This window comes from Mugil cephalus, chromosome 6, assembly GCF_022458985.1.
Source record: "Mugil cephalus isolate CIBA_MC_2020 chromosome 6, CIBA_Mcephalus_1.1, whole genome shotgun sequence".
Lineage (NCBI taxonomy): Eukaryota > Metazoa > Chordata > Actinopteri > Mugiliformes > Mugilidae > Mugil > Mugil cephalus.
Genome location: NC_061775.1, coordinates 21159654 through 21172552, shown reverse-complemented (window position 1 = coordinate 21172552; position 12899 = coordinate 21159654). Strand labels below are relative to the sequence as shown.

General features: G+C 44.4%; 1 protein-coding gene across 4 annotated transcripts in view; it reads right to left on the bottom strand.

The window, feature by feature from the left end:
• The window catches only part of lrp8 (low density lipoprotein receptor-related protein 8, apolipoprotein e receptor), a 163105-nt gene extending 153159 nt beyond the window's left edge, over positions 1-9946 (bottom strand). For all 4 annotated transcript variants that reach the window (XM_047587042.1, XM_047587044.1, XM_047587043.1 and 1 more), the window contains exons 1-2: positions 9477-9946; positions 8651-8776 (exon numbers count right to left, since the gene is read on the bottom strand). In XM_047587042.1, the coding sequence (XP_047442998.1) occupies positions 8651-8776; positions 9477-9543 (193 nt within the window). In that variant the 5' untranslated portion in view covers positions 9544-9946. The remainder of the gene's footprint in view (positions 1-8650; positions 8777-9476) is intronic.
• Positions 9947-12899: the final 2953 nt, after the last annotated feature.

Here is a 12899-nt window from a genome sequence, read left to right as displayed (position 1 = left end):
AAAGAGATTTCCCTCCCTTTTTTCTCCTCAATCGGAAGAGAAAAATGTTGTCCAAGTGCTGCGGTTGATTCCTTCACCGTTTTCTCACCCTTTAATCTCCCCTCAGCCCCTTCATGTTGACACAGTGGCATTGCAGCGTGATAATGAAACATGCTGCAGGTAAAAGTGTTACAGCAGTGATGTGTGGATCCCCAATACACAGACTGTGTGCGTGCATGCGTGTGTGTTTATGAAGATTTTGTGTCAAACCAGTCACTTTCCCCGATAACAAGTATTACTGAGCAGTAGCCGTATCATCAAAGAGCGCCTCAGCCCTCCACCACCTCACCCAAACACAAAGCAACAAACGACAAGCGAAATCCCCTCAAGGTAAAAAAGACCCGTTCCCAGGCTTAGGAGCAGGCGTGGTGTGTGCATGAAGGAGATACGTTGTGCGTGTATAATCTACATAAACAGCCTTTCGTATGAAAGCAAGATGGAGGGAGGAAAGAGAGAGCAAAATAAGTCTGTTTAAAGTAAACTTTTAAGATTAGGATTGTGGAACACAATTAGTCCTGTATTTTGTTTTGAGCTAATGGTTGATTAAAAAAAATTAACTTGACTAAATGTAACTTCACATATATTTCTAATCTCAAACTTGCACAGAGTCAAGGATTTGAAAATCACAGCGCATCACACACTACAGGATATTATTTAGATTATCGTGTTATTGAATGTAGTCTGGTAGGGGCCCTTGAAGCTAGTTTGCTAGCTAGCTTGAGGCAGACAAATATTAACTCATCGTAACTCCGCAATACTTTGCAGCGAGAAACAAAAAAAAGCTTGGAGCTTTATCTTAAAATGCAGAAGTAGTAGTGCAATTGGATCTTAAAACCTAAATATTAAACATGACACAGTGGTCAGAGAGATTACAAAAGGATTCCTACACCGGTTGTTGGGAGGGGCGATTTCTGAGATCTACCAGTCCAGAACTCCAGTGCTCTTAGCCCAGCCTTAAACTTTCCAGAGCTAAGAGAAACTGAGACGTCTGCATCACTACTTTACCAGCCAAGCTTGAGGAAATCCCAAACAACAAAGCAGATTTTGCTCAGATGACGTGGATTCATTTGTTGCTATAGTCCCAGGCTGTCCAAGTGCTCTGAAACCAGTTTAGTCTCCAAATCGAGCATTTTGCTTTATACTCACTGCACTCACACTTACTGCATGTACAGTACATCTGGTTTGACATTTGGATGTAGCTAAAGCCTCGTAAGCTACTTTGGCGCGCTATAATCTGTTAATCTGCACCAGAAGAAACGGGCATCTACCGCAACGGTTCACATACCAACCGGGCTGGAGTGAATCCAATCATATCTGGATTTGTTTTTCAATTAATTCAAAGGGAGTGACGAACAAAACTCATTCAGAAGCAGCGTCAGTCACAAGGCGCATACAAACTGTCACAATTAGTAGTAAAACACTGATTTCCCGCTGAGCATAAAGAATGTAGAACCTGTTCTGCACTTCTATTACCATATTCCTTTGCTACATAATTGGTTGTAATTATTGCATTTAGTTGCCTTTGGTAGCTATGGTACATCTGATTTGTAACCTCAGACAGTTCAGTCTTATCCCCGGATGTGGTTTCAGAACATGTATCTGTTGGTGGTTGCTGCCTACTAATGATGCAGAGATAAATCGCTGTCGAGATCTGACTTAAGAAACACATTTTCAGAACTTTCAAAGCAAGCTTTCAATCTGCTTTCTATCTCTATGTCTCTGGAAAATCTAGTTTCACATAAAAAAAACAACATAAAAACACAGTTCTTACCATCATGCCCAATCACACAGGTTCGGTAGAACAACAACAGCTCGCCCTTTAACCGGTTTCACCGCCATGTTCGCAGAAAATTACCCATTTTATTTGACAAGGGACAGTGGTGCAGGGGAAGATGAAACAAATCAAATGGAACAAACCGCTTGTTCTCCAGTTGTACAGGGAAAGAGTCAGAGAATAGTTGAGAGACGAATGGAAAAGGGAACGGCAGACGATACACAAAGAAAACAACAAAGAGAAGGAAGATTAAGAGAATAAGTGTGAAGGACATGAAACTGAGAAATCAGAATAGGAGGGCGCAAAGTAAACCTATCAAGAATAATATTACGACCGCCTGTCTAATATTGTGTAGGTCGCCCTTGTGCCTCCAGAACAGCTGGGACTCATGAGAATGGACATGGGTCTTCTGGTAACACAGTGTTGTTAGTGGGGGCCTTTGGATCCTATGGGTTGAGGGTAGGGGCCACTGTGGATCATCCCACAGATACTTGACCAAGTTTTTTGGATTGTTCCTAACAGTTTTTGCATGTGTGCCTGTGTCAGGTTGCATTGCTATGGGGTGTGGGTGCCTGTTCTGGTCTAGGTGGTCGGTATATTAAGTAAGTAACATCCACATACAAAGCCAGGTCCAAAAGTTTCCCAGCAGAACACTGGGTTGTCAGTGTTATTTACTTCTCCTGTCAGGGGTCATAATGTTATGCCTGATCGGTGCATAGTCATCAGCACTTTTTCCTCCACTTTGTAACTTCCATGCAAGAACCTCTCATGAAAACTTTTGACATGCTGCACTCAAGGGCCCCATATTGGTGTCAGCCCAGCAGTCTGGTATTAGCAGCCATGTTTTATTCATCAGCGTTCTTAGTTGTCATTTCATGTGCCGCTCGCTGGCTGCATGCACCAGGCAACAGAGCAGAAGGTGAAAAACAGGATTACAGCAAATGTAAATAATGAAATGGAAGCACATGAAGATATTCGTTTAATCTGAGGTGGGGATTAATGCCATGATACCCTGTCAGACACGGCTGGATTTGGGGAAGGGAGGGGGGGGGGTATTATAACAACACACGGCTAAATTTGCACACATGCACACTGTGTGGGGGGAACGGGACTGAAGACTGAAGCGTTATCTGAGTTTGCCTTTGAACAATAAGTGACGTCGCAGAAGAGCAAACAAACAAACAAAACCGTCAAGAACGGACAGGCTAATTCTGGCAGGAGACTCTGGGGAGTGGGGGTAGATGATGAGAACAGAAGAGAAAGATTAACAAATAACTGAAACCAAGTCTCTTCAGAAAGTTTTCCTTGACACAACTGCTGACAAACTTCCTCAACCAACTCCCTTCGTCCCTCCCTCTCTTTTCACGATACCATCTTAACTTCCATCGAGAACCCTGTTCAGCCATCCACTTGTTCCCCATTTGTTGTCCATGTTGCATTTCCAGGGTAGTTCTCATTGATGCTTAGGTGAAAGTTGGAGGCTGTGAATACAGCTACATGATCACAGCTACACTGTCTGCAAGCCTCTATTTAAGTGTTGCTCAAATGCATATGCACTGACAGCATTTGAAAAAGTTCAAGCTAGCCCAACTTTGATTTGTAGCCCATCATCATCATCATCATCACACAAGCAACAAGTGTTGGCCGTCAGCTTGTCACTTGACTTTGCAGGCTGCCATTGATAAAAAAAAACTGCCTTTTTAAATAACTGCAAATAAAGTCCCGGATACAGAAAGTGTTTTCCCCAAAACGGAAGTCCAAATGTCAAAAGCTTTGTCTCTTATTTTGAAAGAATCAATGACAGAAGATGAACCAATAAAATGAGAAAGAAAAAGAAGAAGAAGGTGACGGATGTTCAGCCGTTCTTCCATTAAACTCAAACCCTAACTCTGGAGGCAAACTCACACACTCTCCATTCGCCTTCTCTGACATCCACTTCCAACGGTGTACATCTCACCCACAGAGACAAACACTAATTGGATTAGAAGCATGCAGACAGACAATACTGTCTATTTCTCTCTCTCTCACACACACGCACACACACACAGCATCTGCATTACTGTAAGTTTCCTTGCATTTATACTCCTGCGCTTCCTGTGATTAACTAAAAGTCATCATTTCCAAACACAGAAAGGAAGAGGAAGGCACAGAGACGTGCAGGAAGGGGAAGGGGAGCAGAAAGTGGCCAAAAATGAGCAAGAGGGACAAACCAAGACACGGACACAGAGAGAAAGAGAAAAAAAAGAAGGAGAACGAGAGCAAATGCCTCAGGCCAGGACTGACCTCAGCCAAAATTACCCCGCTGCTGTTTTGCACCGCTGCACCCGACACCTATTCACTAGCAAGGGGCCGCACCACAATGACAACGGTTCACGGGATTATTGGGAAAGAAATGTAATAGAGGGCTGAATGATGGGAGCGGGCGGGAGCAGGGGCGTTGTCTGATCGGGATAGTGTGGGCTCCCTTGGCGTCGCTGGCCAAAAGAGGCAAGAGTCTCAGGTAATGGCAGGCTGAGCAAACTACATACCCCAGAGGGCGTCCGAAAAGAAGAGAAAATGGCAGACGGGATAAAGGGAGAGGGAGAGGGATTGGAAAGGGGGAGGATGAAAGGACTCAAGTTGTAATGGAAAAAAAAATAAAAACATCCTTCTACCTGCAAGGTGACCATCAAGCCAATTTCCCAAAGACTTTGGTTTTTATTTTCAGGGACATGCGTGTGTTTAATGGAGTCGTCTTGTTTGTGAAATGCAGATTTCCCCTCACACACACACACACATATAAACTTGCATGTATAGACCTACACAAACACACACACAGCATCCCACAGCGCCTCAGCAGCCAGGGAGCACAGCAGTGGGTCCTCACACAAATATACATACAGACCACGTCCTCGGTCCAATACAGAAAACCAAATGATGAAGTGGGGTGTCACCAGGACCCTATGTGCGCCTGTCAACAGACAAATGCGTGTGTGTGTAGCTGGCTAGAAAAAAAAAAAAATCCCGCACTATAAATGTGCTCAGTGTTAACCATCGTTTCAAAAGCGTGTGTTGTTTTCAAAAAGTCTCCCTGGTTTTAATCTGCGCGAGTGTCTGTTCAAATGCGTGTGTAATTTATAAAAGCTGCTGGTCCCCTTGACCTCATATTCCCATTAAAAGTCTGACCCCAGCTGTGAGAGGGAGTAGTTTGTGCGTGCGAGGAGGGAGAGAGTGTGTGTCAGCAGGTGACCAAAATGTGTTTTTGTGAGCCTATCAGTACAATGCCTTTTATGCCTGAGGCGCTTCTCTTCAATCTCTTATTACAGTGCCCTGTGTGTGTGTCTGTGTGTGCGTATGAGGGGGGGGGGTGAGGCTGATCTCTCACACACACACACACACACACACACACACACACACACACACACACACACACACACACACACACACACACACACACACACAGGAGCAGCAGCGTGAAATGTGTTGTGATGCCTTCTCTCTGGGAACCTGGTCTCAGACTGCAAAGGAGACGCTCCCCTTCTCAGACCTGCTCAGACTCATTGTCCCGCTGTGACACACAAACCGACACGCACGCATCACGCACACGCCCAGTTCTACAACATCTTTCTTCCCACCCTCGTGTATTCTGTTTCCATCCCCCTGCTTGAAACTGTTTTTAAAGTTTTCCAGGGTTCACAGAGGGTTTATGATTTCGCCCAACTTCTTTTTAGAGCAGTGGGAACCCTTCCTATGGCTGATCAAAATGTGACCAGTTCTTATATATGATATCAGTGAAAAATCAAACCTTTATGATCAGTGCTGTGTGACCGAGGCCACGTGGAGGAGGCTACAGCTACGCAGAAGATAGAGGACAATTGAAAGCTAACGGGGATCCTCAGATACGCAATGATTTTTCACTGGCACTTCAGTGGATTACGCATGTTTAAATCCACTTAAATCCGCTGTAAAAACGATAGGGTTCTCTTTTTTTTTTCCCCTCCACAATCAAAATATAGGTCATACAAAGCTGTGCAGATATGGATAGTTGCCATGTGCATATGCGTACACATGTGCAGGAGCGATGCGTTCACTACAAAGAAAGCGCACACATCCACTAAACACAACCATCACCACTTTACCGTTTCCCAGGGCAACAAGAGCGATCTACCAAGAGGCATGTTGAGAATGAAGGAGAGGAGAGGAGAGGAGAGGAGAGGAGAGGAGAGGAGAGGAGAGGAGAGGAGAGGAGAGGAAGAAAAAGAAGGAGATGAAAATGAAAGAGCGGAGAGACCGGCACCAAAGACAACCCACTCTCACCAAGACTTATTCTAATACAGCAGCTAGAAGGAGGATACTATAGGGGCAATCCCTGCTGTGAGAGACTTGTGTGTATGTGCATGTGCATGTGTGTGATGTGACTGATATACATCGCGTGAGCTGTAGTATCCGAGGGAAACAGAATTAAACACATTGCACATGCAGGTTGCTGCCTAAATAGACCGTGAATGTGACAGCAGCCACGTTTCTGAACAGCTGTCAAGCAAATTTGAGACAAACAACCAGGTGAAGAAGAAACAAAAGAAGTAAACACAGTCATTGTGGGATGAAAACAGAGAGAGGGGGCTTCAGGATTTCGGGTTTTAAAGGGCAAATTTGGGAAAGTTTCGTGCCGTCCAGTGCTGAAGACAAATACGCGTGCAGCCGGGGCCACTTGGCATGGAAATGGGGGTGAGGTCTTATTCTCAAAAGGCAAAATCTACGGAACTATTTACGGAAAATTAAAACTCACGTGAGAGTCGGGTGAGTTCTCTTGAATTTGGCACTAATGACATTCTGAGACTGCATTAACGATCCTCATTACAACATATTTCAAATTCCTCAGATTCCCACACTAGGTGCTAAACTGTGCAACATTGTGCAACTGCACCAAGTACTTCCTGCTTCCAGTGTCCTGTTAACCAATTTTTATCAAATTAAATGTGTTTATCTTGACAAACAATTACGTGCACTTATTCCCCCCTTATCATCTCTGCTCTACAACATCCTGCTCCTTGATCAAATCTGCCCCCATCCTTCCACCTCCTCCATGTTTTTCCCCTCTCTCTGCCGAGCCCTGCTTGTGATATTTGATTTTGGGGAGGGGGGCACAGTGGCAGTGCTGGCATCTGTTGGAAGGGCTGGCGCGCCGCCAGGCACTGAGCATCACTCCGGCAACCAGAGTCACGCTGTTGGATTTATTTCCAACCAACCTGTCAGCTGATGCTCTTTGTGGGCGTAAGACGAGTGGGCATAGCCTCTTTGGCATTCCCACTGCCAAGGTGCCCACAAGAGATTTAAAAACGTGTGTGGGGGGGGGGGCGGAGGAAAGCCCCTTAGTGGACGCTACAGTGCTGACGAAGTGAGACAGCTTTTTAGAAACAGGCACCAAACTTCCAACACAAGCGAAGGGCTGAAGCTCTCAAAGAAAACAGAGAGCAGGGAGTGTGGGAAGGGAGAGTGGGACCGGGGGGATGGAAGAGAGCATAAGGCACAGCAAGAGGAAAAACATATAGGAAAGGTAAAGGCTGAACGAGAGTGTTACAGAGAGCATGCCCATATCTGAAGCCCACAAGGCGTACAGTAATGAGAGTGAGGAGAGAAGAAAGAACCGGAGCACACGTCTGCTTCAGATGAAGCGAGTCCATTAAAAAGAACACTCATTTTCACATTTCCCTTTGAGGAAATGATACCAAACAAATAAGTAAACCACACCTGTTAGACCGCAGGGAACCTCATTAAAATCTAATTCCACTTCCATCAAGCGTCGCCCACTAAATGTCCAATAATCCCAATCAGCCTCCTCAGTCAATGAGACACGCTTGTAAATGTCACGGCATTCACGCGGGAAACTCCCAAGATACTCAGCGGCGGCCACCCTGGTGGAGCGCGCAGGACGGGAGAGAATCGCGCGTTCGCCGCGGCGGTCCCCCAAGATAAGCGATGAATCAATTGCCCACTAATATAGCCATTCAAGCAATTAGCACCATGACAAATTTAGAAGCGATGATGGCTCGGCCGGTTGTCAGTGCAATTTCCTGAAAGGGACGTATTCAGAGACACTTCTGCGCGAGTCAATCACTACCGGCATGTTCCACGCAATACGGTTCTTGACTGCCCAATATTAAATATGCAATTCTTTATTTTAAACTCCAATTACTTGCCCATAGAAGTGGATGCACCCCATATCTTAAAGTTCCGGTATTTGCATTGGTATTTGCATTGCATTTGCAGTTTTATCACCCCATTTCATACACGACTCAATCTGTGATGACATTATATGTGCAAACCATTAAGAGACAGTACAGCAGGGAGACCCATCTCCCTCGATAACAGGGTTGACATTATCTCTGCACAGATTCAGGAAGATAAGGGTAATAATGGTTATAATATTATGAAATGGCTCTCCGCGTGCAAGAGGTACGCTTAGGATGTGAATTTAGGGCAAAATTAGAAACATTCCTGCAGCCATGTGACTTCGACACAGGATCAGCATTTTCTGCACTGACGTCCACAGACTAACAACTGCACGGGGAGATTCCAGAGGGGCCTCAAGCTAAATGATAAGGAGCTTAGTCTCAGTGGAAGTTCATTCATTCAAAAGTCACAATGTGGATATATTCAGCCATCTACAGCTGTTACCCAGTCATGTGCCAGCTCACATCAAACAGCAGCGTGTCTAATCTCACGCATCAACACATAGATCCATGACAACGTCCTTCTCCTCAGTTGAGGCCCTTGTTTGTGACATGCGGGCAGGTACGCCTGAGCTCCGCGGGGCCGCAGGCAACAGCCCAGTGTACCAGACTCTGGTCTACTTACGACAGTTTTCCTCGTCGCTGTTGTCTGAGCAGTCGTCGTCGTCGTCACATCTCCACAGGGTCGGGATGCACCGTCCGTTGTTGCACTGAAACTGCCCGGTTTCACACTCCGACTCCGTATGAGTTCCTGTGTTTTCGGTGACAAAAGAAGAAGCTGTCAGTGACTTCTTTGGATCATTTGTGGGGTTTCGGAACAGGAGCATGAAATGAATGTGCACAGAATGGCAAAAATAAAGTGCAATAGTTTGGGAGGTCACCTGCTGAACACTGCAATTTTTTTTCTGGAATAGTAAGGGTTGTAAAGTGGGAAATTGTAATTATTATCCAAGAGCTGTTGGAATCACTGGTTAATTCAAGCTCACACTGAACATTATTAACATATCACACGTGTGTCTACATCTTCCTTCTAATATGCTTACTTGCTGTTTATATATAAATATGCTGCCTTCAGTGCACCAGTGGCCGCCTGCCTCCAGTGTCACTGAAAACAACCTCTTTAAACGGTTACGGTGCAGCTGCAACCACATCGAAAGCGCGTCTACACAGCCGGCACCTTTCGTTCACATCTGCACAGACATCGTTTCTCTGGCTAAAACAACAGCTTCCGCATGTGCATAATCTTCTCCGCGTTGTCTCCCCGTGTCACCGCTGACTGCGCCGACGCGAGCATGCGGTGGCAGGAGTCTACGAGGTGAGAGGCGCGTTCAAACAACAGCACGGACTTCCCAGGCATCGAGGCAGGCAACGCTTCCCGGAGCGTTTCTCGTGTCCGCGTCGCGATGCAAATTCACCCTCCCCTTCCTCGGCGATCGTGGAAAGTGTCTTACCTTTAGCGCAGTAGAGCTCCATGAGCAGCAAATGTAACAGCACGAGCTGGCCGACTTGTGTCCACATAGTTAGATCCCTGGTGCTGGTTTTGCGGTCGCGTTCATGCAAGAGAATAAACCGGTGAAGGGTCTACAGCCTCTCGCTCGCTGTGCGCGCTCCTCTCTCCGCCGCTGCTCGGGAGTGTGTGAGTGCGATCAGCCCGGCTCGCTGCTTTCTTTCACTCTGCAATTTGAATCGGTGACGCTGATGGGCGGGAGAGCGTGTTGGTGGAGTCTGTGAGTAGTAGGTAACAGAACTACGTTGACTGAGACAGGGAAGTCACAAAAAGCTGAGTCACGTAGGGTAGTTTGCACGTTTTTCGTGATCTACCCGGCAGGAAACAGTCAATGAATGAAACCAGCTTTGGTAGCCCACACTATTTTATTATCAGTGTTACTTCTGCATTTAACCCGTCCAAGTGAGCACACGTGGGCACTAACATGAACAAATATTAATATTAATGTAAAAAAAATAATAATAAGATAAAATAAAATAAACTTTCTGAGACATTTGTGCATTTGAGTGAAAGGTTTCACATATCTCCTCCTTCTACCCCTACATAGAAGGAAACATGGATCTGACTCAGACAGAAAATGGAACTCATACTTGTGGCTTTAAATATGAGAAGCTTCACAAAATTACTGGCTCTGAGATGTGTGGTTACTCTGTTATAAGTTTATAAGTTTATAAGCTGTTCATACTTCTGCATTAAGTTGACCCAGAGACTAGGGCGACAACACAGGCGCCTTCGGGGAAAGTTACAGTCGCCATTGTTGAAAGGGAAGCAGAAAATAGAAACAAAACTGAACCTGATACTGGTAAAAAAAAAATAAATTAATTAAAAAAAAGAAAGAAAAAAAAAGACACAGCGCTGACTAGTTTGGGTGGTGTTGTTACAGAGCAAGCCAGACTGATAAGCACAGTAGACATGGCTTATACCGGTGCATGGTAAGATGTGGCGCCTATGTCCCGCAGTACCCTAAACGAGCCTCTAGTCTGCTTATTAGTCAGTGCTGCTCTCTGTTGTTGTTTGACCTCTTTTTCTGCTGGTCCATTGTCTGTGTTCATTTACTGTCTGTGTTGTGTCTTTGCACTCTTGCCACTGTATGTCTTCACCTAGGTCCATGGCCCTGGAGTAAGGTCCTCTCACCCACTATATTTTTGCACTGACAATAAAAACCCCTCTGATCTTTGGTCTTTGACATTGACCTTTGCTAATCAACTGTTGGCATCTGTGAGCTACCGAGTTCACCAAGCTGGGTAACATAATGTATGAAATGGCAAGGCTCACCAACAAGATCGGGCCATTAGGAATATCAGTATTTTATATTAAAAAATCATTCACTCTCGTCACCATCGTCGCAGCTCATTAACTCAGACCTTATCAAGAAATTTCCAATAACAATAGATCACAGGTATCAAAAGAGGACTTTACTCACAAACATGTGACTACATTTGAAGGTATAAAATGTTAGAACTTGCCTTTCAAATCGTAACATCTGCCATAAGTCACAAGAGCTGCTAGGCACCTGGAAGCCTTTGAAGCTAATAGTTAGCAAGCTAACGACTGGAGTTAAGATTGTACCATTGAAAAATCTACATGTACACACACAAAAAAAAAACTACAAAGAAACCTCTATATGGAAAAACTGCAATATATTTTCATGCTATTAGCTGAAAATGCCATCAACTACGTCACAAATTCCGGTTGAAAAGTCACGGATAGCACAAGCGGGGGCCATTTATATGGTTTATATGTTTATATAAATGCAAGTCCTCTTTTAAAGACCTAAAAAGGGGCAACTGTTGGCATCTAATAGCCACCAAAGCTAACAATTTAGCAAGCTATCCACCAGGTAAGTCAGTGCAAGACATGTAAAGGCCTAATGACACCAGGGGGCCTAAAGAAACATTCTCCTTACATCTAACTTTCAATTACAATTACAACGTTGTGAACACCTCAAGAGAGGGACGTTCATACGGATTCCTCTAGCGAACACGATAAACCTGACCCCAGCAAAACTTCGTGAGCAAAGGGACACTGAAGCGCAATAATGTCGGCAACCACCGTCCTGTTCTTCAGAAAACAGTCAAGGTTACGTTGGAAGAACTGACCTTTTCCCTGGGCAGACTCAAACGTTTAAAAGACGTGACTGTGACAGCCACATGTGGGTGCACTGAATTGCAGGCTGCTGATGAGAAGTTTTTGACAAGTAACCTCTTGATAAATCAGCAGCGGCCAAAAGGGTTATTCTGCTCGCACAATCAGTCCCTGTGTGGTTCGAACACTGAGCAGCGTAGTTTTGTGCTCCCTCAAATTTCTGTCTTCGATGTGTTTCACAACAGTTTTGCTGGGATGTCACCCGACAGAATCTATTTGAAAATACAACCTCTTGATCACATATGTAAATGCGTCTTCTTCTGTGCAATCAGATGACACCAAATAAAGTTTCATTGTTGTTTTTTTTCCTTCTTATCTCACTGCTCCTCCAGCATTTGATTTTTCTTTCATTTCTTTGAAACTTTTCATGTAATATGCTATAAGTTTCATTTTCACAGTAGAAATTATTAATTGTCATCCCTAACCCAGCCACACTGCATATTTAAATAATAACACCAGCCCTGTTGGTTTCATTTTCTATTTGGTCCTTTGTTATGGGAAGTTACATCAGAAAAAAGGGAGAAGCACTGGCTGTGTAATGTTTTATCCAATTTTACTTTGCAAAAACAGTAAAGAATGCTTGTTAAACAGCTGAATAAGAAAAAGCATTTCTTTAAAATAATCTAGAATCAGTACATATTGTATGTGCTTTCGGATACTTTGGAAAATGTTAACCTTGAAGGGAGCGAATCATCATCATCATCAGGTACTTAAAGGCTGTGAAGTGACCACACATAGAAAGACAGAGAAAGAGGGAGAACCAGGACTGGACTTTGAATTGAATGAAAAGTGTGTGCAATGAAAAGGAACAGGCAGGTGTGTGCGACTGCGCTGCGAGTTCAGTTTTGATTCGCTGCAGTTCAGCGTGGCTCATGTGCATGAAATGACTTTAAACACATGAATCAACACATGAATAATGAATAAAATGACTGTATAAATAGCGGAGGGGGGGCTCTTATATATTATTCAATAAAATGAGCGTGAATGAAACATTAAAAGGGCGACAGAGGTGCAAAAGGTTTAAAATAAGGGGTTTGTATCACGCTCACGCTACCTGTTTGTTTTCCCTCAAGGGAGAGGAAAGTCACGGTGATATACCAGTTCATCCACAAACGTTAATGCAAGTTTATGTCATGTTTTTACAACATATGTAAAATTCATGTTGTAACATGAAATAACAGCTGATACTATGTATTAGCCACCGACAGGAGAAATAAGTAAT